Source organism: Acartia tonsa, chromosome 15, assembly GCF_053477335.1.
Source record: "Acartia tonsa isolate MP-2025a chromosome 15, ASM5347733v1, whole genome shotgun sequence".
NCBI classification, from domain to species: Eukaryota; Metazoa; Arthropoda; class Copepoda; order Calanoida; family Acartiidae; genus Acartia; species Acartia tonsa.
This window is the reverse complement of record NC_137274.1, coordinates 13,412,550-13,439,216: the sequence shown is the minus strand read 5'-3', so window position 1 is coordinate 13,439,216 and position 26,667 is coordinate 13,412,550. Positions and strand designations below refer to the sequence as shown.

Sequence of the window (26,667 nt, the reverse complement as noted above, 5' to 3'; positions counted from 1 at the left end):
AAAATTTTAATCCAAAAAGGGGGTAATTTTATTTAACTTAATTGGGGACAAGTGACCCTTGTGGCATCTATACATATAAAGGATTTACAGAAAATAAACATCCAAGCAAATCAAAATTAAGGGATCTAAAGGGATAAGATAATTGCCAATAAATTAATGTACATCCTCAATGATGATGCACAATTCTCTAAAATTAGTGGTTGAAACGTTTGAACACCTAACTTAATGAATCAACCAATCAAAATTTACTAAAGTCTCACAAGTTGTTACGCCAACGAATAAGAAAAAATCACTATAAACTTTGGGGACTAGTGTAATAAACAGCCCATTGTCCTCTCTCTCTCTGATCAAAATTGGATAAGTTTTAAGTTCTAGTTTATAAAAATATACATACTTTTTTTGTACCAGTTATGGTTTAGGAGCTACACCAAAAGTGTAGGATGGCTAGAAAATGTAAATTGCAACATTTTACTTCTGTTTTGATTTTTAAGGAAGTGGAATCAGGATTTAAAAATGATTTTAGTGATCTTCTTGGTGTTGGCTGCTGGGACTAAAATACCAGGTAGGCTTGTAAATTGTAATAGCGGAAAGTGTCAAGTGTGAAAATTTGAGCTTTTAATTGAAAAAAGATAAACAAATATAAACTTAAAACAGAAATTACAAAAATGGATCTTTAAATATTTAAACTATTTAAATCAGATAATAAAAATCTTCAGGTTTAGGTAATCTTCAAAATAAAGAGGACGTTAGCAACCTAAACAAAATAACATCAATTATTAAAACATAATTTTAATCACTATGAATATATTTTTAGTTCATAGAAATTTTAAATTGGCACACCATTTGGGCTCTATCACTATGGAGTAACTCCTTGCATGGCTCTTAAAACTATTACTTAACCTAACCTAATCTAAAATACTGTTGGTGACAAGAGTGTGTTGACAATGGATATGAAATTCAGAAGCTTTCACACAGATATTGTAAGGCACTGATAACCTCCTCCTCTTCACTGAAAAAAATAAAATATAAGGCGTAGCTAGTTTTTTAAAAGTTTGTTTCTTACATGAGGTCAGATTAGGTTAGGTTATGTTATATTCGGTTCTGGGTAGCCCCGTGGGATTAGGCAACCCCTCAAAGGTTAGGCATATGGAAAACAATAATATCCCCTTATTTTTTTATATATTTAATATTGCTCAAGATGCAATCAAACCAACATATACGTATTCTGCTATTCGGTTCTTTTTAAAGTAATTGAAATAAACACTTGAAAGAGATGGGAAACTAGGATTATTAAGCAACTAAAATTTACAAAAAGAATTTATTATGTAAAAAATACTATAATGAGTTTAAAATAAGTTTAAAAACTGGACTAAATTAAAGCAATAATGTTAATGGTGCATTGTGAGTATTTTATTCGCTTAAAAAATCTAGATTCCAATTTACTTTGATTGCTTTTTTACCTTTGCAGAACTTTGCTTTTATGGATGTTGTCATCCTTGTTTTTGTGTATTGCTAGGTGTGGCTGGAATAAGAGCTGTGTATCTCAATGGAAACTATCCGGTGGAGCAGGTCACATTTTTCAGGGATATTAAGGGATAAGACATTGGATGATAATCAAATTAATAAATCAAAATTATTGGTTGAAAAATTGGGACAAACCATGCAATTTTGAGAAGAAAAAGAGCTGGATCTTTAAATCATTTCAATGGTGCGCCAAATCGGAGTGAGCCAACTTTCCACCAATGAGAGCACAGCATTTTACGAAATGCCGCGCTGTGATTGGCTGAAATTCGGCGCGCCCCGATTTGGCGCACCATTGAAATGATTTAAAGAACCAGCTCAGAAGTTTTTTAAGCAAACAATTAAGAGAAATTGTTTGAAAGACTTTGTGTACCAGTATGATTTACCAGGAATAAGGTATAACCAACAAGCGAAATAAATATAAAATAATATTAGGGGGGCAAATGGAGAGGTCATAAATTTTACGATGTGTTGCCCCCCAATGACAGCTGAAAAACACGTATAGGTTTCGTGATTTGTTTCCGAATTAATTACGTTATTGATATAAGCTGATGATTTAGATTACAATATCCCTGGAATGTAGGCAAATTATCTTTAATCAGGGTAGGTCCGTCCGTCTGTATGTTCGTTTTTTGTACATAACTGTTTGCTCTTAGAGTTGTCCTTTTGACCACAAACTTTGCATGATGATTCCTATAACAGTAAGGTACAATTTAGGAAGTGTAAGAACTCTATAATATTCACATGTCCATTTATACATGCTGATTTTTTTTACTTTTTTGACTGTAACTTTTTGTATGAGTTAATGTTTGTTTGTTCTTCCTTCTGATTGTAAAGCTTTGCTTTTATGGATGTTGTCATCCTTGTTACTATACATTTGCCGTCGCATTTGTAGAACGTTTATGGTTAGATTAATTATGTACAGAGATTTTAAGGGATGAGACAATGGCAAGAATTTTTTGTACATTCTCATTGACAATAAACAAAATAACAATAATCTTTTTTAGATGGACTGCCACCCTGACTGTGAATTGGAATGTTTATATTCAGAAAAGGAGTTCAACTGGTTTCCACAATTCTCTTTCTGTTACAGGTTAATATTTGATTGAGGGGGGGGGGGGTAATTGCTTTCACATAAATTGCCGGTTGAACACTTATACCCATGTGATTTTTTTGTTGAGGATTTTAGTTTTTACCTGGTTTTTACCTATGTCTAATGCGCCCTAACCCTGACCTGTAGGGTGCTTGGCGTTGCTTAGGGTTCTAGACCACATTGAAACATACTCATGGTGTAATGTGTTCATTTTCCCAATAGACAACCAACCCTTTTCATTGCCCGAACTTTGTCTTGAAGGCCTAAATGTCCATGGTAATGAGATGTGTAAGTGGCATTCACCTAAACTAAACTGAAATAAGTAATTGACAAACAAAACCCTTCTCTTATTAAAAGCGAAGCTTTTCTATAATTAGGGTCGGTCCGTCCGTCCGTCCGAGATAGTTAGCTTTTATTCGTTAATTTAGGCATGTTAAAATTGTACTATCGATTTCAAACTTTGCATGGTGATTCCTGTAGTAGTTAGGTACGACTTCGAAAGCGTAGCAACTCTATAATCGTTATCAGAATGTCCGTACGTCCATTTTAAACATGTTGATTTTTGTACTTTTTTAATAAAAATTTTTATCTGATTTTTTGATTACTGATTTCTATTACAATAGGTACAATATTATGAGCGAAGCATTTCTATAATCAAGTATTAAAAATGTCAGTATGTCCTTAAACAGAATTTTGTATTTAAGAAGTTTTGCAACAAATTTACGTATAATTTTGTCAAACCTTTTATTTTCATAATTTGTATATTCAGTTCTGACACTCAACAAAAGTTAATGTTCGTCTGTCATATCGTTTCAGAGCTTCGCTTTTATGGATGTTGTCATCCTTGTTTTTAATTAAATTGATCCATTTAAAATCGGGGAAGGTCATTAGTTATATAAGGGTTAAAGAGCCCTAAAGGAGCATGCACTCTATCATTTTCCCTCCCCTCTTATTCTTAATTATTTTCCAAATATATGGGGGGGGGGGTATCAAAACTTACCTTTTGTGTGACTAAACCCTACATAAAACCATTTAATTGCAAAAATATTTTCCTGCATTGTAATATGTGATGCAAAAAATTTTCTAATTATGATAAATATAACTACCCCTCATTGAGATCAAATTATTGGAGGAAAAGTAAATAAAATGCTTTTGGTTTAACCCAATCCTAACCAAACCACTTCACTCCAAATTGGCAGAATTCTCTAATAATGCAACTTGTATTTTAATAATGCTTTTAAGTTTAGACTTTTCTAATGCATTTGATACTGTCATCAATAGATTTTCATTTCCAATCTTCTATTTGCAATTATCTTGGGATGCTACTTTCCGGCTCCCCTCTCTGAACCTCTTAATAAAGAGCCCCTAGGCGTAGCCTCTAGTAACTATTAGATTAAAAGTATTTAATACCTATCCCAAAATTTGAATGAGTAATCTTGTAAAGTTCAAGAATAAAAAGTTACAAATACCATCAAAACACATACACTAGTGATTGGGGAGGTGATTCTAGGCTTAACACCAGGGCAAAACTAAAGACGTTAAAAATAGTTCATACTGCTGCTGCTGCTATGTCAGGTTTGTTACATAAATAGTTTGGCACAACTCATTAACATGCACAGTTAGGATTTCTAAGACAAAGGTCATGCAATCAATAAGTTGGTTGGGTGAATGGATGATTTACACTGCAATTAGGACGCAGAGTATGTTTCAAGGTGTGTGGAGAGAGTTAAAACCCAAAGCGACACTAAGACCCCTTGAGTATTATCTATACAAATGGGAACCTGACAGTAAGAGATTGAAATAATTTGATATTTTAATTTTGCATAGGTACAAGGCTCGGTCTGGGAGTGGCTATGGATCTGATCCATATTTTCAGATTTTGCATATGGGAGCAATTCAGGTCTCATTTCATGTCATAGTTATTTATCATATTTTTATGGCATTGATATTCCAAATATTTTGCTTGAATTATGATTGTAAAGAAAGAGTCAAGAATTCCTTGTGCATCATTATCTATGGCTCATGGCATTTCCAGATTATCTATTGGACTTTTTGTGCCGCTTAAAACAATGTGCAGGCATATCATCTATGTAAAGCCATTTAACAAAAAATATACCCCAGGAAAAAATTATTGTGCTTCATGACATTGTCCAACGCCTTTTGATTTTATATATAAGGTAGATTATTGAAATTTGAATCTCAAACTATTGTTTTCACCCCCCCCCCCCCACTGTTAAAAAAATAGCTTAGTCGTTCTTTTAAATGTAAAACAAAGTTTTAATCTTGGAACTGCAGGCAGACGAGGCGAGACAGATTGAGGGCATACTGTTTGCTACATATAAATCAGGTAAATCAACTGTAATATGCGTGCACATTAGCCTGTCCCGGATTTGAAAAATTTTGTTAAAATTTTTGGCCCCAGCCATAATATAGTTGATTTATGCAAAATATTGACCCATGCAAAATATTTTTTCTTTAATGCAAAAATTGCGATGGTACAAGCACTGCAAAGTTTTTAAAATTTGCAAAAAAGACCTGTTTTTAAAGCTCTTGTACCATCTCAATTATAAAGATTTTTACAAAATTTCAATTCTAGTGTGTCTATATAAACCTGAAATTTACCAAAAAAATGGGGGCAGTCTCAATTCTAACATATAATGGAAGAAGGTGTAGCAAGTAATTTTCCAAAGTAAAAATTGCCAGATTTCATACATAAATAATGGGGTTGGGCTGGAATCGATAGATACAGATATCCGGCTAATTCATAATTCTGGATATCAAGTATTTAGGGTTATATTGACACACTTGAATTGAAATTTCGTAAAAAATCTTTAAAATTGAGATGGTACAAACTTTTTAAAATCTGCAAAAAGACCGTTTTTAAAGCTTTTGTTTCATCTCAATTTTAAAGATTTTTATGAAATTTCAATTCTAGTGTGTCAATATAAACCTAAATACTTAATATCCAGAATTATAGATCAGCCGGATATCTGTACCTATCCAATCCGGCCTAACCCGTTTATTTGTGTATGAAATCTGGCAATTTTTACTTTGGAAAATTACTTGCTACACCTTTGTCCTTCATGTGTTAGAATTGAGACTGCCCCCATTTTTTTGGTAAATTTCAGGTTTATATAGACACACTAGAATTGAAATTTTTAAAAAATCTTTAAAATTGAGATGGTACAAGAGCTTTAAAAACAGGTCTTTTTGCAAATTTTAAAAATTTTGTAGTGCTTGTACCATCGCATTTTTTGCATTACAGAAAAAATATTTTGCATGGGTCATTATTTTGCATAAATCAACCATATTATGGCTGGGGGCAAAAATTTTAACAAAATTTTTCTAAAACGGGACAGGGTAGTGCACATGATACATAAAGGGTCTGTAAAGGAAGGCCTAACATACTAAATCCAGGTAGTGGAGTAATGTAATGTAAATATATCAATATGCGTAAATACAGTTCTATTGCTTTCCACTTTTTATAGATATTAATGGATTTGTCAACTGTTTCAAGGGCTTCAACCTATTAGCAATTGGCCCTTTTTTCATATACTTTATATAGAGGATAAATTGTTGCACCATGTAAAAACAATTACACAAAAAAAAACAGTGAGATTCCTTATGGCCCTGTTTCCCAATTATAACTGAAGAGCTAAAATTTATCTTTAGGGCCCTAGTTCACAACTATAACTATAGAGCTAAAATTTATCTTTAGGGCCCAAGTTCATAACTGTAACTAAAGAGCTACAATATATCTTTATAGGACCATAGTTCGCAACTATAATTGAAGAGCTAATATTTATCTTTCAGGCCCTGGTACGCAACTATAATCGAAGGGTTAAAATTTTTCTTTAAAGCCCTGATTTGCAACCATAACTGAAGAGCTAAAATTTTTCTTTAGAACCATGGTTTGCGACTATAACTGAAGAGCTAAAATTTATCTTTAGGGCCCTGGTTTGCAACTATAACTGAAGAGCTACAATATATCTTTATAGGACCATAGTTCGCAACTATAATTGAAGAGCTAATAATTATCTTTAGGGCACTGTTACGCAACTATAATTGAAGAGTTAAAATTTATCTTTAGAGCCCTGGTTTGCAACTATAACTGAAGAGCTAAAATTTATCTTTAGGGCCCTGGTTTGCAACTATAACTGAAGAGCTAAAATTTATCTTTAGGGCCCTGGTTTGCAACTATAACTGAAGAGCTAAAATTTATCTTTAGGGCCCTGGTTTGCAACTATAACTGAAGAGCTAAAATTTATCTTTAGGGCCCTGGTTTGCGACTATAACTGAAGAGCTAAAATTTATCTTTAGAGCCCTGGTACGCAACTATAACTGAAGAGCTAAAATTTATCTTTAGGGCCCTGGTTTGCGACTATAACTGAAGAGCTAAAATTTGTCTTTAGGGCCCTGGTACGCAACTATAACTGAAGAGCTAAAATTTATCTTTAGGGCCCTGGTTTGCGACTATAACTGAAGAGTTAAAATTTACCTTTAGGGCCCTGGTTTGCGACTATAACTGAAGAGTTAAAATTTACCTTTAGAGCCCTAGTTCACAAATATAACTGAAGAGCTACAATATATGTTAATAAGGCCATAGTTCACAATTATAACTGAAGAGCTACAATATATCTTAATAAGGCCATAGTTCACAATTATAAATGAAGAGCTACAATATATCTTAACTAGCGGCTTCGCCCCTAGCCTCTAGGGGCTGTGCCCCAAGATGTTTGATCAACCTAATTTTTCGTATTTTAGATTTAAAAAGAAAAAGTAAAAAAAAAAATTTTTTTTGGGGGGGGTTTCATTTTTTGGGGGGGTTGGGGGTGTCCCACCCCCCAAGAAAATAGCTTAAAACCATCACAGGACCAGTAGGTATATTCCCTGAAGAGTAGAGCCCAATCGGTTCAGTGGTTACTGAGATCTTAAGCTTCAGACGGACAGACAGACGGACAGACGGACAGACGGACAGACGGACAGACAGACAGACATCGTTCTACTTTGTATTATAGATAAGGCCATAGTTCACAACTATAAATGAAGAGCTACAATATATGTTAATAAGGCCATAGTTCACAATTATAAATGAAGAGCTACAATATATCTTAATAAGGCCATAGTTCACAACTATAACTGAAGAGCTACAATATATCTTAATAAGGCCATAGTTCACAACTATAACTGAAGAGCTACAATATATCTTAATAAGGCCATAGTTCACAACTATAACTGAAGAGCTACAATATATGTTAATAAGGCCATAGTTCACAATTATAAATGAAGAGCTACAATATAAACCCCGAACCACTTCATTATGCAATCTACATTTTCCTGGATATTTTGTCTACGGTAGACCATAAGTGTACAGCTTTACAGTACATTGTTTCTATTTGTTAAAGCAACATGTATGATAAAAGAAAAATATTCTGTTTAAAGTAAAATGCTTATATTTCAATCAAAATCTATATTTTTGTATTTTTTACCGATCCACTTCATTATGCAAATCAAAAGAAAATCAATGAGAAAACGTTTGTTTTGCCCTTTTCTCCACTTTTAAAAATAATTCTGATAAAATAACAATTTTTTAAGGGATTTATGCATTAACTATAATGAAAAACAGTTTAAGGTAGATTTTATTGATTTTTCTAAATAAGAAATAATTGAAAAAAAGAAATTCTATCCCTATCACTTTAGAGGACAGCTGCCGACCCCTGGTCTTATGGATGAAGCTAAATACATGTAAAAATTATAAATTTGCCTGAAAAGTATACAAAAATGTTTTTTGATGTGTTAATAAAATCCATTTTAAAATCTTGATTTTGAGGATGATGGCCTTTAAGATGCTCTTACTGGTGGTGATGGTGAGCTAAATGTTATCAAAGTGCATGCCCTTGAAGAAAACATATATACTGAACTATGGTCCAATTTTTGTAGTCATAGCAGCCTCCAGCCAAGCAATATTAAGAAAGAAAAAAATTGCAATTTTAATTACTAAAATTCATAAAGTAAATAATGTAGTTTTTAGATAATGGTTATATTTCATGTCGAGAGGCTCCACTGGAGGCTGCTATGACTACAAAAAATGGTACATAGGTTAATAGACAAGTTGTTGTAATGGTCATGTACTTAGATAACATTTAGCTCACCTTCACCACCAGTAAGAGCATCTTAAAGGCCATCATCCTCAAAATCAAGATTTTAAAATGGATTTTTTTAACACAATAAAAAAAACATTTTTGTATACTTTTCAGGGTAATTTTTATCTTTAACATGTATTTAGCTTCATCCATAAGACTGGGGGTCAGCAGCTGTCCTCTAAAGTGATAAGGATAGAATTTCTTTTTTTCAATTATTTCTTATTTAGAAAAATCATTAAAATGTACCTTAAACTGTTTTTCATTATAATTAATGCATAAATCCCTTAAAATATTGCTATTTTATCAGAATCATTTTTTAAAATTGGAGAAAAGTGCAAAACAAACGTTTTCTCATTGATTTTCTTTTGATTTTCATAATGACGTGGATTGGTAAAAAATAAAAAAATATAGATTTTGATTGAAATATAAGCATTTTACTTTAAAAAGAATCTTTTTCTTTTATCATACGTGTTGCTTTAACAAATAGAAACAATGTACTGTAAAGCTGTACACTTATGGACTACCGTAGACAAAATATCCAGGAAAATGTAGATTGCATAATGAAGTGGTTCGGGGTTTATCTTAATAAGGCCATAGTTCACAACTATAAATGAAGAGCTACAATATATGTTAATAAGGCCATAGTTCACAACTATAACTGAAGAGCTACAATATATCTTAATAAGGCCATAGTTCACAACTATAACTGAAGAGCTACAATATATCTTAATAAGGCCATAGTTCACAACTATAACTGAAGAGCTACAATATATCTTAACTAGAGTTGGCTCGATATAATTATCTCCCTATTGGCTAGTTTTCTATATGCATATCTATTTCTCAATAAATCTATTTTCCTCACCCGGCATTACTATCTAAAAGAAAGTAAATATTTAATAATTTAAATGATTTTTAAAAGATTTTTTTAAATTATATTTTTTTCTTTACATTACCATCACCAAAGGGTTAATGATGATGATTACAATTTTAGTTTAATATTTGAACACACAAAATGTCGCCACAATCGAATTCTTTTAAAACATAGTTTTCTTAAATTTATCATATTATAAATTTAAATTTTCTTTTTTATGATTAGAAATTAAATACATCAATATAAGGTAAATAGCAACATGAAATGAAAAAAATGAATTTATTTTTAATAAAGTAAAATAATGGGTCTTATCGTTCTGGGCAATGAGAGTTTATTATGGATTATTGGAGCACTATGAGTTTTAATCATATATTCCTTGGAAAACTTGAGCTCGTTTATAGACATTTATTTCCTATATAGATCTGACATGGATCTTGAAGCAATTAAGCAGGCCGTTTTGTACATGTTAAAAATTGGAAGATTTCATTAAATAAAAGTAATCGCAAATATACTTAGTAAATAAGGCCATAGTTCACAATTATAAATGAAGAGCTACAATATATCTTAATAAGGCCATAGTTCACAACTATAAATGAAGAGCTACAATATATGTTAATAAGGCCATAGTTCACAATTATAAATGAAGAGCTACAATATATCTTAATAAGGCCATAGTTCACAACTATAACTGAAGAGCTACAATATATCTTAATAAGGCCATAGTTCACAACTATAAATGAAGAGCTACAATATATGTTAATAAGGCCATAGTTCACAATTATAAATGAAGAGCTACAATATATCTTAATAAGGCCATAGTTCACAACTATAACTGAAGAGCTACAATATATGTTAATAAGGCCATAGTTCACAATTATAAATGAAGAGCTACAATATATCTTAATAAGGCCATAGTTCACAATTATAAATGAAGAGCTACAATATATCTTAATAAGGCCATAGTTCACAATTATAAATAAAGAGCTACAATATATCTTAATAAGGCCATAGTTCACAATTATAAATGAAGAGCTACAATATATCTTAATAAGGCCATAGTTCACAATTATAAATGAAGAGCTACAATATATCTTAATAAGGCCATAGTTCACAATTATAAATGAAGAGCTACAATATATCTTAATAAGGCCATAGTTCACAATTATAAATAAAGAGCTACAATATATCTTAATAAGGCCATAGTTCACAATTATAAATGAAGAGCTACAATATATCTTAATAAGGCCATAGTTCACAATTATAAATGAAGAGCTACAATATATCTTAATAAGGCCATAGTTCACAATTATAAATGAAGATCTACAATATATGTTAATAAGGCCATAGTTCACAACTATAAATGAAGAGCTACAATATATCTTAATAAGGCCATAGTTCACAATTATAAATGAAGAGCTACAATATATGTTAATAAGGCCATAGTTCACAACTATAACTGAAGAGCTACAATATATCTTAATAAGGCCATAGTTCACAATTATAAATGAAGAGCTACAATATATCTTAATAAGGCCATAGTTCACAATTATAAATGAAGAACTACAATATATGTTAATAAGGCCATAGTTCACAATTATAAATGAAGAGCTACAATATATCTTAATAAGGCCATAGTTCACAACTATAAATGAAGAGCTACAATATATCTTAATAAGGCCATAGTTCACAATTATAAATGAAGAGCTACAATATATCTTAATAAGGCCATAGTTCACAACTATAACTGAAGGGCTACAATATATCTTTATATGGTTAGAGTACACATTTATAACTGAAGAGTTAAAATTTATGTTTAGGGCCCTGGTTTGCAACTATAACTGAAGACCTAAAGTCAGAAGCTTGGGTTGCTGTTGAAACATACAAGGGAAACATACATTCTAAGTAGCAAAGCTTTTTGATATCTTCTGAACAGACTGGCAATTGGATAAGCTTTACAGTACAAATCTTGCTAAATGGTTCTCCTTTACAATTATGTTTCTTAATGGCCAAGAATTAAATTTTTTATTTTTTGGACGGAGGGACAATGACAGAAGCTTGGCAGAATTAATGATTTTTTACACATTGATGATAGAATTTCTTAAACAGAATTTCATGTACATAGAAGTGCTAGAACATAACTATAGGATAACTCAGCTACTAAGAATGTATGCAACAACAAAAAATCAGGATCCTTATCCTTTACTCAATTGGAAGCATCAGTGCCTCACGTAAGTAATATTCTGTTGCACAGCTACTCTATGATTAGGGTATGTCTGTTGGACTAACCATCTGGCTGGTGGTTTCTAAAGTATTCCAGCTTTTTAATAATATCTACATTTTTACAATAACGTGGTATTGAGTCTTTAGAATAATTTTTTATGATTTTAACCTGAAAAAAAAACAAGCAAAATTTGTTAACTGTATAGTGTTTCTTATCAACTGCCTGTTATATACATATCTAATCCTTACGAAAAATCAAAAGGAAGATTGTCTATCTGTGTGTCTGTCTGTGTGGACTGAAGGATCTCGCCAACCTATAAAGTAATTTAAGTCTACTTTTTTATGTTCTTCTAACCAAAGAGAGATGTTTTTTCTCTATGACAAGCTTTTGCTGGGTGCCCAAACAATCAAATCTATTTTAATACAATGAAAAACTACATCAAATTTAGGAAGGAGAGCAGAGAATTACGCTCAGCAAGACACTTTCATGGATGATGACAAAATTTGTATTGTTGATTGTTATTGCTGCAATATTAATAACCATTATTATTTTGTTTAATACATATTTTCAGGTTGAACTTCAGAACTGGGCAAAAAGAAATATTTTTTAATGTTCACAATGTAGCCATCAAGTTTTATTTTTCAGTTTGGACTTTGGGACAGGGCAATTAGAAATGATTTGTAATAGTAGCAGTATGGCAAAGGTGTTTTTCAGGTTGGACTTTAGAATCGGGCAAATAGAAATATTTTTCAATTGTCTTAGTGTAGCCATCATGTTTTATTTTTCAGGTTGGACTTTAAAACTGGGCAAATAGAAATGTTTCTTAATTGTCTTTGTATAGCCATTATTTTATTTTTCAGATTTAACTTTAGAATCGGGCAAATAGAAATGTTTCTTAATTGTCTTAATATAGCCAACATGTTTTATTTTTCAGTTTGGACTTTAAAACCTGGCAAATAGAAATGTTTCTTAATAGTCACAGTGTTGTGATTTATTTTTCAGGTTGGACTTTAGAACTGGGCAAATAGAAATATTTATTAATGATGACAGTGTAGCCATCTTGTTTTATTTTTCAGGTTGGACTTTAGAACAGGGCAAATAGAATTGATTCTTAATTGTGACAGTATAGCAAAGGTGTTTTATTTTTCAGGTTGAACTTTAGAATCGGGCAAATGGAAATGATTCTTAATAGTGACAGTATAGCAAACGTGTTTTGTTTTTCAGGTTGGACTTTAAAACTGGGCAAATAGAAATGTTTCTTAATGGTCAAAGTGTAGCCAAGGTGTTTTTTTCCGCAGTGCAGCTTTATTATAATGAGGATATGAACGTTTGTCCGCCTGTACAACACTTTTTATTACACAATAGAATTAACAAACTTTTTCAGAAGATAAAATTATTTTTGATGTTTATTATGTTAAGTTAAGCAATGGTCTAGAAAAGCCTCACAGTAGTGGTTTTATGCTATTTTCTCACCTCCCCTGCCTTCCCCTAGTAGTGCATAATCAAATAAAGGAATATTTGAATTTATTTTAAACTGAAGAAGATCATACTAAATGATTTATTTACAACAACTGGTAATAGTTATTTGTCACGAACCATAAAAGACGGCTTTCCACAGGACGTAAAATGAAAAATTGGAAGTTTTATTTTAGTTTTCTTTGCAATGCGGGACAAAGGCAAGGGCCAACAAAATTGGTATTAAGCTTTTGCCTATAATACAGTATGATATTTGATTGTACAGTGTGACCCAAAACTGGTTCAAAGCAGCAATTAATCCACTTTGTGGACAAAATTTAAAAATTTTACCAGGAAGCTCTTTAAAGTGTAATTTAAAAAGGGGATATATTCAAAAACTTTTGGCCAAAGTATCCCAAATGACGTCATTTTAGAAAAGTCCATAATTCTAATATGACATCATTAGATTATTTTCAGGTTACGGATGCTAGCGTTCCCGCCAATTATGGAAAATTCAAAATGGCGGTGAACACAACTTCTATTGGTTGTGCTAGACGTACAAGCGGAAAAGGTGACTATTTTTAGTAGCAAAGCTTCTCTTTAGTTAACTTTGTCTCTCCGTCAGTCCGTCCATAATGCTATAAGGACATGCGATTTTTTTAGCTGCTTTTTAGGATAGACTGCTGAAATTTTTGGTGAAAACACTCAATATTAATGAGCATAAAGTGTGTAATTTACTTTGTCCGTCCGACTGTCAGTCATGTATAAAAAGACAATAAAAATATTTTTTTTTCAGAGAGGTTTTGTGGTTATTGCATAATTATTAACTGATCATCTTCTCTATAATTTCCATTGTTTGTTCATGATTTTTTGGTGCTTTGCTACTTACTATTCGGGAGGGACTGAAATTCATACTTATTTTGTAAACTTGTTCTGCTATAAGTTAGCTGGAAAACTTTAAGGGTTCCAAACTTCAAGGGGTTCAGAAGGGGAAGTTTGGGAAAAATGTCAATTCATTGTTTATTGTCTTATCAATTTAAATATAAATAGTTTTGAAGATGTTAAAAGTCCCTTCACAGATTATGACGTCATACGATAGAATAACCAATGAGAGGCCAGCATAAATTTTACCATGTGTATACTGGCCTCTCATTGGCTATTCTATCATATGACGTCATAATCAGTGGAAGGACTTTTACTATCTTCAACAGATTATTACAAAAATCAACTCTTTAATTGCATGATGTTTGTTTGGTAGTAATAAAGAGCAACAAAGAAGTTCGCCTGGTTTGTTTCATGTAAATTGACAAAATTAAGAAATTGTCAACATTTCTATCTAGGGATACTTGATGTACTGGGGGGATCAAATTCGACCCCCTATTTGTTTATTCTATTTTGAAAAAGGCAAATTAAAAAAAGCTAACAGCTTAATTAATAGACAGTCAAATTGTTGAGTAGCTTTGCAACAATAATTGTAAAATTCACCTTTCATACCTAAATTGCGTGAAAAAATACATATTTTGTGTCAATCCTTAGCTGGATCTTTAAATCATTTCAATGGTGCGCTAAATCACCCCGCGCAGAATTTCAGCCAATCACAGCGTCCCATTTCATATAATGCACAGCGGCTGTGATTGGCTGAAATTGAAATAATTTATAGATCCAGTTCTTATAATAAAGTAACAGGATATCTCTGTGTTTGTGTTTATACTAAACGATCTCGCTAACCGATGAACCGATCGGGTTCTCCTTAACAGAGTGACTTCTCATAGGTTCCGGGAGGATTTATAACTATTTTGGGGGAGGGTACTACAACCCTCCCCAGAGAAATCGACAAAATTAATATAAAAAATGTTGCATGCGGATATTTTTGCAATTAGCTAAAAACATAACTAACACCATCTAGCAGTGAAAAAGTAGTTTTTGGTAAATAGAGATATTTTATAATAGATTGAAAAGAAACAATTTTACGTGTCCCTAGAGGCCTCTAGGGGCGTAGCCGCTAATATTATATATTTGATTAGTTAAAATTAAACAATGAAACACTGTGTACTGTTCTAATAAAATAAGAATACATAATTACATAAACTGTGTTGATCACTCTATGCTATATGATTATATTTTATATTTAGGAAATATGTTGACTACGACCATGTACACTGATATACAGGTATATAGACCAGCATCTTTGCAGTTTCTCATCACCCTCATCCTATCTCAATATTTACTACTAGCCATTAAGCTTCAAACTTTAAAAAAATCAAAATTTGAATATATTAAATTTTGAATGTACTATGTATTTTTACGTTTTATCAAATGGAGTTCCAATTTCCCTTTGACCAGGGTAGTTAATATTAGCTTTTGTAATAGTTGGGTTATCTGTCATACAACTTCAGAAATTAGGGAGCAAATGGGTAATCAATTGTGTGCTTATCGGTATAAAATAAACTTATTACAGATTAAACCATCTAAGATTGGGCCTGCTATGAGTTTTTAATAGATTTAGAGTGGGGGCGTTTTTGCTTACCTTTTTTAACCCATATTTATGTAACTTACAAATGAGCTAGAGGATTAAAATTAAAAAGTCTTGGGAATGTATTTTGTGTAGAAAAAACAAAAGCTAAAATTTTTTTGCTACGCTTTCTAAATCGTACCTAACTACTACAGGAATCACCATACAAAGTTTGAAATCGATAGTACAATTCTAACATGCCTATATTAACGAAAAAATGTATCCGTCTTAGACGGACCAACCCTAATTATAGAAAAGCTTTGCTTTTAAAAATATCAAATAAAAAAAATTCAGATAAATATGAGGCAAATAAATAGTTTTTTTGAGTCTTCTATTTGTAGGTACACTTTGGGAGTCCTTGTGAAAGGTTTCGTGACTTTTTAAAAATATTTTTGTTATTATTATTGTAAGTTTGAATTTTACAAAGCGTTTGATTGTAAGTGGATGATTCTTTTGGAGTGGAGGGGAGGTTGGACTTTTAATTAGGGTTGGGCCGGATACCGGATATCCGGCTGATTATTATGCCGGATATCCGGTTCCGACCGAATATCTGGCCAAAGTTCGATATCCGGCAAATTACCAGATATCTGGCGTCAAAAATCAGCCGGATATCCTGTAACCGGATAGTTTTAATAACAGGTATCCAGTCGAATATTGGTAATGGCCGGATATCCGGCCGGATAACCGGCCAAACCGGATATCCGGCCCAACCCTACTTTTAATTTCAATGGTACCAATTGTTTTATATCCCTGTTAATATATATTTATCATTGATTGTCTTATCCAATGTTTACAATATCTTTTCAAGAACAATTGTCCTTAGATAGGAAAATAAAAATTATGGAAATATTTTCTGTTTTATTAGACCCAATTTTATAACATAAGAGTTATCTATTCTAATTTTTTTATATTTCCATTTGATAAATGTATTTTTCACAAACGGTTTTAATCTAGAGGAAATGAATCTGATTCGAAGCCATACTTAAATCCTCATATAAAAGAAATAAGATCTATGTATGTTTGTCTGTTCCAAAGTATCTTGCTTATCACTGAACCAATATGGTTCTCCTTTTCCATGAAGCTTTGATATTATTTTTACATATGGTTTATAGCTACTTTGGTGGAGGGTATCAACAACCCTCCAAACAGAAATCGCCATGACCCCCCCCCCCCCTCCACAAAAGTTTAGGTAGTCACCTCACTCCCCCCCCCTAACCCATAGCCTTAGGTGCCCCTAGAGGCTTATATGCTCAGTTTTTTTATTATTCCAGTTGCCATTACATAATATATAGGTGTACAGCAGAGTGTTAAATCCAGAGGAGATTAAGAATTATGCTAACTGCAGGAATTATGAAAAGTAAGTGTACACTGGTACCCAAAGTTTTATAACCATGGTATCTTACTCGTTGGATTAATAACTTTGGGTATTTTTTAATTGATTAGTTCAAAACAAAAAGTGTTCAAATTTTCAATTAATTATTCTAATCTACAGAAAGGGTTAATTTGTTTACCATCATTGTGGATTTTTAAGGCATGGGAAAAGTCATTAGTGGCGTGGGAAAATACAGTGGAGCGTGGGAAAATTGGGAAAATTATACATCTTATATCCACTGAAAGATGTTTATAATACGATGCGAGAAATAACTAATACGTTATCCTTGTTAAAAGAGGTGATGTGCTGGACTGGGATGATGGTAGCTGGATACTTGCTAGCCCAAGAAATATGTCTTTTCAAGTGGACCTAGGAAAATCTTTCATTCGTAACAAATATTCAGTGCACTTTCTGGGATCGATTATCTCTTTGATGTGAAGTGTCGAAACAGCTTACCTATATATATTATGTTTGCACAATGTTTCAGCTGATAAGACCTGCAAAAAATATAGAAAAGCAATCTTGCACTATTACCTTGCAGCTTACATAAACCCTTAACGGTCGGGGGGGGGGGGGGGGGCGTTGAACGCCCCCCCCATCCGGTTTTTTCTATTTCATTTTCTGTGTGTGAAAGATAAAGAGCCCAAACTGCTTGACTTTTTAAGTATGGGTATGACACATAACTGAGAGTTGGAATTTTTTGAATATCTCCATCCTGGCGGGCACAGGATGCCAGCAAACCTGGCAGGGTCATCCAGGTAAAGAGCAAAAAATATTTTTTTGACTAAAACAAAGCATTTTATCATACCAAAATACTAAAAAATCCTCTAGTAGTACATCCTTATATGAAATACAGGTGTTCAAGTCACTTTCAGGTTCCAGGTATGATCCTGCAGGTCCTGATCCTCCAGGTCTCCAGAAATCTTTAAAAGGCTCCTGTGGCCGCAATTTTTGACTTAGAGACTTCAAATTTTAAACTTAAGCTTTTCTTACATGTCTACATAACGTATTAAAATTTCATGAAGATCCACTGCCGTTTTCCCGCCGACCGCCGACTGCGGCGGCTGCCAAGTACAGCTGCGGCCGCTGAAATTTATATTTTGATATTTCTAATGTAAAATTTACATAAAAATAAACATTTTCTGGGAAAAAAATTTTCTTCTAGCTTCAAAATAAGAAAATTACAGCCGTTTGAAATTTTTAAACAAAAAAAGACCTAAAAACAAAGGTTGTTAAATAAAAGGGTGAAGGAAGCGAAAATTGACTTAGACTTATAAAAGGTAGGAAATTCATTACCAAACAGGGGACTTGCACAAAAAAAATTAGCCCTCTAGCTCTAATAGGAACTGAGATAATTAGGGGGGGGGCGTTGAACGCCCCCCCCTCCCCCGACCGATTAAGGTGCGGCAAGGGGCCCGACTGTAAAGGGTAAATGCGCGAAAAACAAAAACATTAAATTTTAAATTACATAATTCTTTTTCTTGTATTCATTCGAATCCGGTGGACAGGAACCGGTTCTCATCCATACGAAAAAACTATGTCTAGCATCATATTATATCCAGCTTTCTACGAATATAGAAATGTACAATCATAAGATTCTATATCCGCGGAAAGCCGTTTATAATACGATGCGAGAAATAACTATTATAGTGCTAAAATCCTTACATGCTAGTATCAGGATCTCTGTCTGTATGTCTGTTTGTACCAAAGTATCTCATTAACCTTTGAACTGATATGTATCTCCTTATAGTTTCTTATAGGTCCTGGGAAGGTTTATAACTATTTTGAGGGAGGCCCTCTCACCCGGGATGTCCTCCATAAAGACTGACGGACAGACAAAGTGAATTACAGAATACCTTTGCTATCAATAATGAAAGATTAACCATAGATCTTGAAAATGACGTATGCCAAGGCAATTCCGGCAAGACAAATTTCCTGCTTCCATTTGGGTAAACTTACAAATGGATGTTGTTATCCTTGTTAAGAGCTAAGCTTTTTTATAATTAGGGTCTCTACGTCCGTCCATTATATGTTCGTCTGCACAAAACGGTCAGCTCGTTTTCTTAATTTTGTATGTTAGAATTGTCCTCAACAATTTTAGTTTGTCTGTTTGTCTATTCACGATTTGATTTCTCATACTACTAATGGATTTTGTTATCCTAGTTAAAGCGAAGCTTTTCTATAATAAGGGTCGGTCCGTCCGTACATCCCACAAAGATAGTAGGGAAAGTTAGAACAAACTTACATTAAAACTGAATATACATTGTATAAAGTTGTAGTTAAATTTGTTGAAAAACTTCTTAAATACGGGATAATGTTTAAGGAGATACTTTCGTTTTCAGGACTTGATTATAGAGATGCTTTTCTTATAAAATTGTACTTTACTGTTCTAGAAATCATAAAATCAATTGGATAATTATATCACATAAAAATTTGTTGTTTAAAATGTTAACAATCAACAAGTTTAAAATTGACGTATGGACATTCTGGTAACGATTATAGAGTTGCTACGCTTTTTAAATCATGCCTAATTGTTATAGGAATCATCATGCAAAGTTTGAAATAGACAGTACAATTCTAACCTGTTTAAATTAATGAAAAGAGCTTATTGTCCGTGTGGGACATACGGACGGACCTACCCTGATTATAGAATAGATACAGAGCATCGATTCTATGTATGCTGTCATCCTTGTTTGTCTAGAATTCCCTATGAAGAATATGCAGAGCACAGCTGTCAACGTATTGATGCAAAACTTGTTTCATATCAGAATAAGGTAATACTGTCAGTGATCTACAGAGATAAGGCAATGGTCCATAAATTAATCTATATACCCAATAATAAAAAAGATTCTGTACATCAAAAATATTGGTTGAAAAGTTTGTACAAGATCAATTTGGAATTAACCTATCAAAATTCAATAATAGTACCCAAAGTGTTTGGATTAGTAAGGATTAGGAAACCCTAATTCATAGGCTAGCCTAAAATATAGGTTATCCTAAAAAATATAGATGTATATTTACATAGATATAAAGGACTATGTCAGACTTAGGAAACCCTAACTCTGAGGCTAGCTAAAATTTAGGTTATCCTAAAAAATATAGATGTATATCTACATAGATATAAAGGACTATGTCAGACATAGGACACTCTAATTCATAGGCTAGCCTATAATTTAGGTTATCCTAAAGAACATAGATGTATATTTATATAGATAAAAAGGATTTTGTCAGACTTAGGAAACCCTAACTCATAGGCTAGCCTAAAATTTAGGTTATCCTAAAGAACATAGATGTATATTTACATAAATACAAAGGACTATGTCAGACTTAGGAACCCCTAACTCTGAGGCTAGCTAAAATTTAGGTTTTCCTAAAGAACATAGATGTAGGTTTACAAAGATATAAAGGTCTATGTCAGACTTAGGAAACCCTAATTCATAGGCTAACCTAAAATTTAGGTTATCCTAAAGAATATAGATGTATATTTATATAGATAAAAAGGATTTTGTCAGACTTAGGAAACCCTAATTCATAGGCTAACCTAAAATTTAGGTTATCCTAAAGAATATAGATGTATATTTATATAGATAAAAAGGATTTTGTCAGACTTAGGAAACCCTAATTCATAGGCTAACCTAAAATGTAGGTTTTCCTAAAGCACAAAGATGTATATTTACTTTACATAGATAAAAAGGTCTATGTCAGACTTGAGAAACCCTAACTCATAGGCTAGCCTAAAATTTAGGTTATCCTAAAGAAATAGATGTAGATTTACATAGATATAAAGGTCTATGTCAGACTTAGAAAACCCTAACTCTTAGGCTAGCCTAAAATCTAAGTCATCCTAAAGAACATATATATATATTTACATATATAGATATAAAGGTTTATATCAGACTTAGGAATCCCTAATTCATAGGCTAGCCTAAAATTTTAGGTTATCCTAAAGAATATAGCTGTAGATTTATATAGAAAAAAAAGGATTTTGTCAGACTTAGGAAACCATAAATTATAGGATAGCAAAAATTTAGATTAACCTAAAATATTATATATAAAGGACTATTATTCTAGATGTAGATTCTTTTAGATATAAAGAACTCTAATAGGATTTTGCCTCATAATTATTAAAACATTTTTTTAATTTGTATTTAGACTGAATATGAAAATTTGAGCCTGAGTTTTGTGAAAAATAAATATATAAAAAAACCAAGAGAATGTATTAAGAAAACTAAAACAGGTTCATTTCAAAACTTAATCCTTATATAAATATAATTCATAATCTTCCAATTTTTAAAGAAGAAATAGCCTAAGATGAAATATTTTTTTTAGGATTCTCAATTCAAGCTTGGCTCAGTGCTTTCGGCGATAATTCTACTTTTAAGGTAAAACAAGGATGAAAACATCCAAAAAAGCTAAGCTCTAAACTCAGATGGAAGGACAAATAACAAATACCCGACACAACTATCGCTGAGATACATATATCCCTTGAATGACTAGTTGAAATGTTCAAAAGCGTCTAAATTTTTGAGCGTCATTACTTGGAGACCATATCGGCACCACCAGCATTTTTCAATATGAGCTGCAAAATCTAAATTTTAGCTTGTTGGTAGCTTTGCAGTAATCTCCCGCATACTCTGGAAATCTGGCAATTAGAATGTATTTTCATACAAATAAAACAAATACTTAACGCTTTGACTTTTTATTTGATGATTGGCAAAAATTGTCTAGAATTCATGAATTTAAAGCTGAAATTTGTGATGCAGTTTTCAATCTGAGGTGCAAAACCTAAATTTTAAGCTTGTTGGCAGTTGTGCATAAATCTCCCCCCTACTCTGGAAGTCTGTTGAATAGAATACATTTTTTTACATATAAAACAAATACTTAACGCTTTGATTTGACAATTGAAATAAATCAGCGAAATTACTCTGAAAATCTTGATGAAGTTTCCAATCTGATCTGAAAAACCGTAATTTTAGGTCGTTGGTTCTGGTGCAGTAATCTCCCACCTGCCCTGGCAGTCTGGTAAGCCCTGGGGAGGAGACTGGAAATGTCTGACCAACATTGTCTACCTGGAACAGGACAGCGGTAAGAAAATAAAATTAAGAGTAAAATAAGAGGAATGCTTTAGCCTTTCAACAGGTGCAACTTATTAACAAGAAAGTAGGGAAATCGATAAGTTGATTGTCTAATGGGTGTTACTTTCAGCCTTCTCCATTTGAGGTAGGAGGCAGACATTCTAGAGAAATAATAATAAAAGAAAAAAAACAAGGATGACAACATCCATAAGTAGCGAAGCTCAAAAATTATGGATGGATATCCGGAAAAAATTTAATTTATTGCAGTTTCAAGGAGTTGAGAAAATCATAAATACTTAAAAATATAGGAATCGATCTAGCACCCCAACCAACGAATCTTAATGAAACTTGGTAAAAATATGAAGACTGTTAACATAATTAATCCCTGAAAATTTCAGCTCTATATCTTTTATAGAAGTCGAGAAAATCACGTTTCCTCCTTTCTGTCTCAGACGGACAGACGGACGGACATTTTAAATTATAGAGTAGCTTCGCTACAAATAAAAGGTAGATTTGTTTACTTGTTAAAGAAGCCTGAAAGCAGTTTTAATGTTAATGTTGTCATGATTAAATATGGTTACTGAAGTCAATTTTTTTATTTTTTGAATACCCTGACATGTCAGGAAGGCATACAGAAAGACAAACAAATATAAATATATAATTATTTAATACCTATATTCGCGACAACTTGTACTAAACGGAAAGTGTCACCAATAATTACAAAAGACCACCTCTCCTCTCTGGTGGGTTCGTCTGTCAACATATGGGTATAATATCCAACATTCTATGGATAGTTATTATAAATATTAGATCATAAAAATGATATGGTAGACAATATTTTTGTATAATTCTACATAATTTCTATATTCTACATCAGGTGGATTACTGAGCCTTAGTTCTGGAAAACTGTCAGATGAGACATGTATAACTGGTGGTATTTGTGCGGCCTGCACTATTAACAGGTATTTCAACAGTATGGCTTAAAAATCAATTACAATCTGCTGGATTAGAACTTGTTCTAAGCAATAATGAAAGATCATGTATTATATTTTTTACAAATAATAAAACAAAAATGATAACATCCATTCTGTTTTTTTTTAGACACATTAGGTTTTTTGTGTTTAAGGTCTTTTGTTTTATTAGGTCTTATGTACCAACACCATTGATTTACTAGGTTATCTTCTAAGACAACCATTAAAATAATATTTATGTTTGTCTAGACCTGTTCCTGCTGTGAGAGTGCGAGGTTTATGTCCCAAATCAAGTCTTGACAGAGTTTACACTTTAGAATATCATAATAATGGAGATCTTATGTTTATAGGTACACTGTAAAAAATAATCTTTTCATTTAGTATCAATTGATACGCTGGGGTTGTATTAGACCTGGACTCGTAAGTATGCTGTATTAACAAAATGAATATATAACACCATGTAGTACTATATACCGTAATAACTATTACTATACAGAGATATTACATTTTTAGTATAAATTCTTACCCTAAAGAGTAACAAAAATTACGAACCAGAGAGTATTAAAAACTTTCTTCTAGCGTATTGAATTTTATTCCATAGAGAGTATTAGATAATACTATAAAATGCACATTCTTTATTTAGTAATACATATTACTCCATAGAACACTAAGTAATACTCAATACAGTATTGGAATCTTCCTTATATCGCAATGAGTTTTTTTTGCTAGAACGTATGGGATGATGCTATACAATAATAAAATGAATATATAGTATTATCTGATGCGAAATTTTTTTTTATTTTTAACATTGTAGTACAATTCCATAATGACAGCATCCAAAAGTAGCATTGGATTTCAGTGATAAGACACTAGATGCTATAACAGTTACCAAAGTAGCTGACACTGACACATTAAATGATTTATGAAATGTATAAGAGATTTACTATTTAGAAATTTTTATTGCCTGATTTTTTTTGCGCCTATAATGTTTAGTTTTTTGGCAAACAGTATATAATTAATTTTAAAATTTCCTTTTAAAATTGTATAATACCCTTAAAATCAAAAGCCCTAAAAAATTTCCAATAGCATCTCAGATGGAAATACAGATAGATCCTTACTGGTGCCCTTTGGGCATGGAAATATATTGGAGTGGGTTTAAACAAGAAATTTTTGGGTATAGTTCCTTTCGTGACATCGCCTCTTAAAGGGCATTTTATCATATTTTGACAGTAGCTTTTAATAGGATATTTTAGGTTAGGTGATTGCCCCACAGGGTTAGGCAATTGTCCCCACAGGGGCTAGAAATATGAGAAAAGCTACTGTAAAAATATGTCACAAAAGGGATTATACCCAATTATTTATTCATATTTTTCATCTTCATGACATTACAGCAGTAGGACAAAAAGAAAATTTAATTTTTAAGGTGAACAATACTCTGTGATCAAATTTGATACAAAAATCTCTCAATGGATCTGGTTAGATAGACGCAGGAATGACTCTCATGGAACAGTCAATAGGTAGGTACATATAACTAGGTAGGTATCCTGAGCTAGGTACCTATTGATTAAGTTAATTAACCCACTTTTATGGACCGATCGAGCTGAAAATCTCAGGGAAGCTTTATTATGGTCAAAACGGAATTCCAATTTTTTTGTTTTGCTCTAGTGGCGTGCACAGGAAAGTTGCAGGAAAACCCGGTTCGGCGCGAGTAAAAAAACCTTGCGGCATTAATAACCGTTTTTGGCGTTTTTTGGTGCTTTCCCCCGGCATTAAAGCCCGTTTTCGACCTAAATACCCGGTTATTTGGCCAAAAAAATTAAAAATGTAATTTTTGAACGCCCAAAGTGAGATGAACACTTTTTAAAACTACGATATGATCCGTAATTGAAAACTACACAACCTCATGTAATCTATAGAGCTACAACTAACATACAAAACAATTTATATCACATTTAAGATTTTGGCTATAGGTACCACCCCTTTTTGGTTAATAAACCCGGTTTTTGTTGTTGTTGTAAAAAAGATCTATTAGTAAAACCGGGTAATAAAAACTTCAGACTTTCCCCCCATATGCCGAGCCGGGCCTATATAGAACGTAAAAAAACGATAAAAAAATCATATAAAAAATAATAATTTGAATAAAACGAATTCACAAATGAATGTAGTTGCCAATAAACTTTAAATTTCACGAAAAAAATCACTAACTTTACTTCATAAACAAAAAAGTTAGGAGGGGTATTTTAAAATCACCTTGTTTTTCTTGGTTTTCAAATTTTGTTGAGCTATACCGGCAAACGGAAGTAAGCAAATCTGCCTGCTCCAAGGGGAAATGAAAACCAGGGTAGTAGAGGGGGGATTCATACTGAGAATGATGCAATCCTAAAACTGAGAACCGGTTTTTTTCGGCATTTTCTGGAACCGGGCGTTAAAAGCCGGTTCGTCACTAATGGGTTAAGTTAGTTAATTATTTAGTTAAGTGTTCTGACATAGGTAGCTTTTTAATCAGGTAGGTAAACTGACCCAAGTAGATATACAAAAAAAGTTGGTATCCGCATCTAGGTATTTGGACATAGGTAGGTAATCTATTCTGAATTATCCTAACTTCTATTTGGTATCATTTTATGGCGGGATGACTCAAACATGAAAAGTTTATATAATTATAATCGATACTCATGTAATATTTATTTTTTTCAGACCTTTGAACACATATCTCATGGGAAAGAGTGAACTTAATGTCATGAATCTCTTGGTAACAATTTTAGTAAAAATTTAAAATGAAAGCAACAATTATGTTCTATTGTAGCAAAGCTGTTTAAACTTAAAGCTGAAAATAAGGAAACAAAATAGGGTATAAAATGTAAAATGCTTACAACAAATGAAACTATTGCTCTAATATTTATAGCCTAGACATTTTAAAATCAGACAAAGGAACTATTTCAAAAGGAATGGCCAGGGAATATATTTATAGCATCATTTTTTATGGAAGAGTGTCTCACATTCAATTTAATACATGATTCTCCAGTTTTTCTTGTAACTAGTGTTTATCCAGAGTAGATATAAATTGGTTATTGAGATATGCTGGATAAAAAACAAATTTTAGGATGATTGTACATCCAACTCTTTTGATACAATTATTCCAGTCAAACTAACCTCTTGTCAACCAGGAATATACTAATAGTTATAATCAATTTTTTTTTATAAGTTCTGAGTAGCTAAACTACTCCTTTAAAATGACTATCTGAAATGTTATGTTTGTATGTATAATTATAGCCCTGATTCTTTGAAGTTAGGATGCAGATATACATAAAGATTAAAAGTGAGAATTCATAAGCCAATCTAAGATAAGTAAGTTTTGCACATAGTTGTGTGTATGCTATGTATTCCCTTGTTTTCAACATTTGTTTGCTGTTGATCAAACCTTTCTCAGCTACTT

At 32.3% G+C, this 26,667-nt stretch overlaps 1 protein-coding gene across 1 annotated transcript; it reads left to right on the top strand.

The window, feature by feature from the left end:
• Window positions 1-495: 495 nt before the first annotated feature.
• Window positions 496-26,409, top strand: LOC145306918 (uncharacterized). The gene is made up of 22 exons (XM_080149258.1): window positions 496-562; window positions 1,517-1,569; window positions 2,529-2,614; window positions 4,442-4,514; window positions 4,910-4,961; window positions 11,446-11,514; window positions 11,817-11,856; window positions 13,074-13,131; window positions 13,782-13,875; window positions 15,437-15,474; window positions 17,109-17,173; window positions 17,485-17,576; window positions 19,077-19,137; window positions 19,890-19,962; window positions 21,341-21,425; window positions 21,518-21,570; window positions 22,165-22,273; window positions 23,141-23,225; window positions 23,484-23,584; window positions 24,658-24,751; window positions 25,929-25,983; window positions 26,335-26,409. Exons 1-22 carry the CDS (start codon window positions 514-516, stop codon window positions 26,407-26,409), a joined length of 1,560 nt encoding a protein of 519 aa, XP_080005384.1. The 5' UTR covers window positions 496-513.
• The last annotated feature ends 258 nt before the right edge of the window (window positions 26,410-26,667 follow it).

Bases quoted from the DNA above. Each gene is read 5' to 3' on its own strand.
- LOC145306918 (XM_080149258.1), top strand. From the start codon at position 514: ATGATTTTAGTGATCTTCTTGGTGTTGGCTGCTGGGACTAAAATACCA. The intron at 4,515-4,909 runs GTCTCATTTCAT...TTGGAACTGCAG, and splicing joins TGCATATGGGAGCAATTCAG to GCAGACGAGGCGAGACAGAT. The intron at 21,571-22,164 runs GTAAAACAAGGA...CCGTAATTTTAG, and splicing joins GCGATAATTCTACTTTTAAG to GTCGTTGGTTCTGGTGCAGT.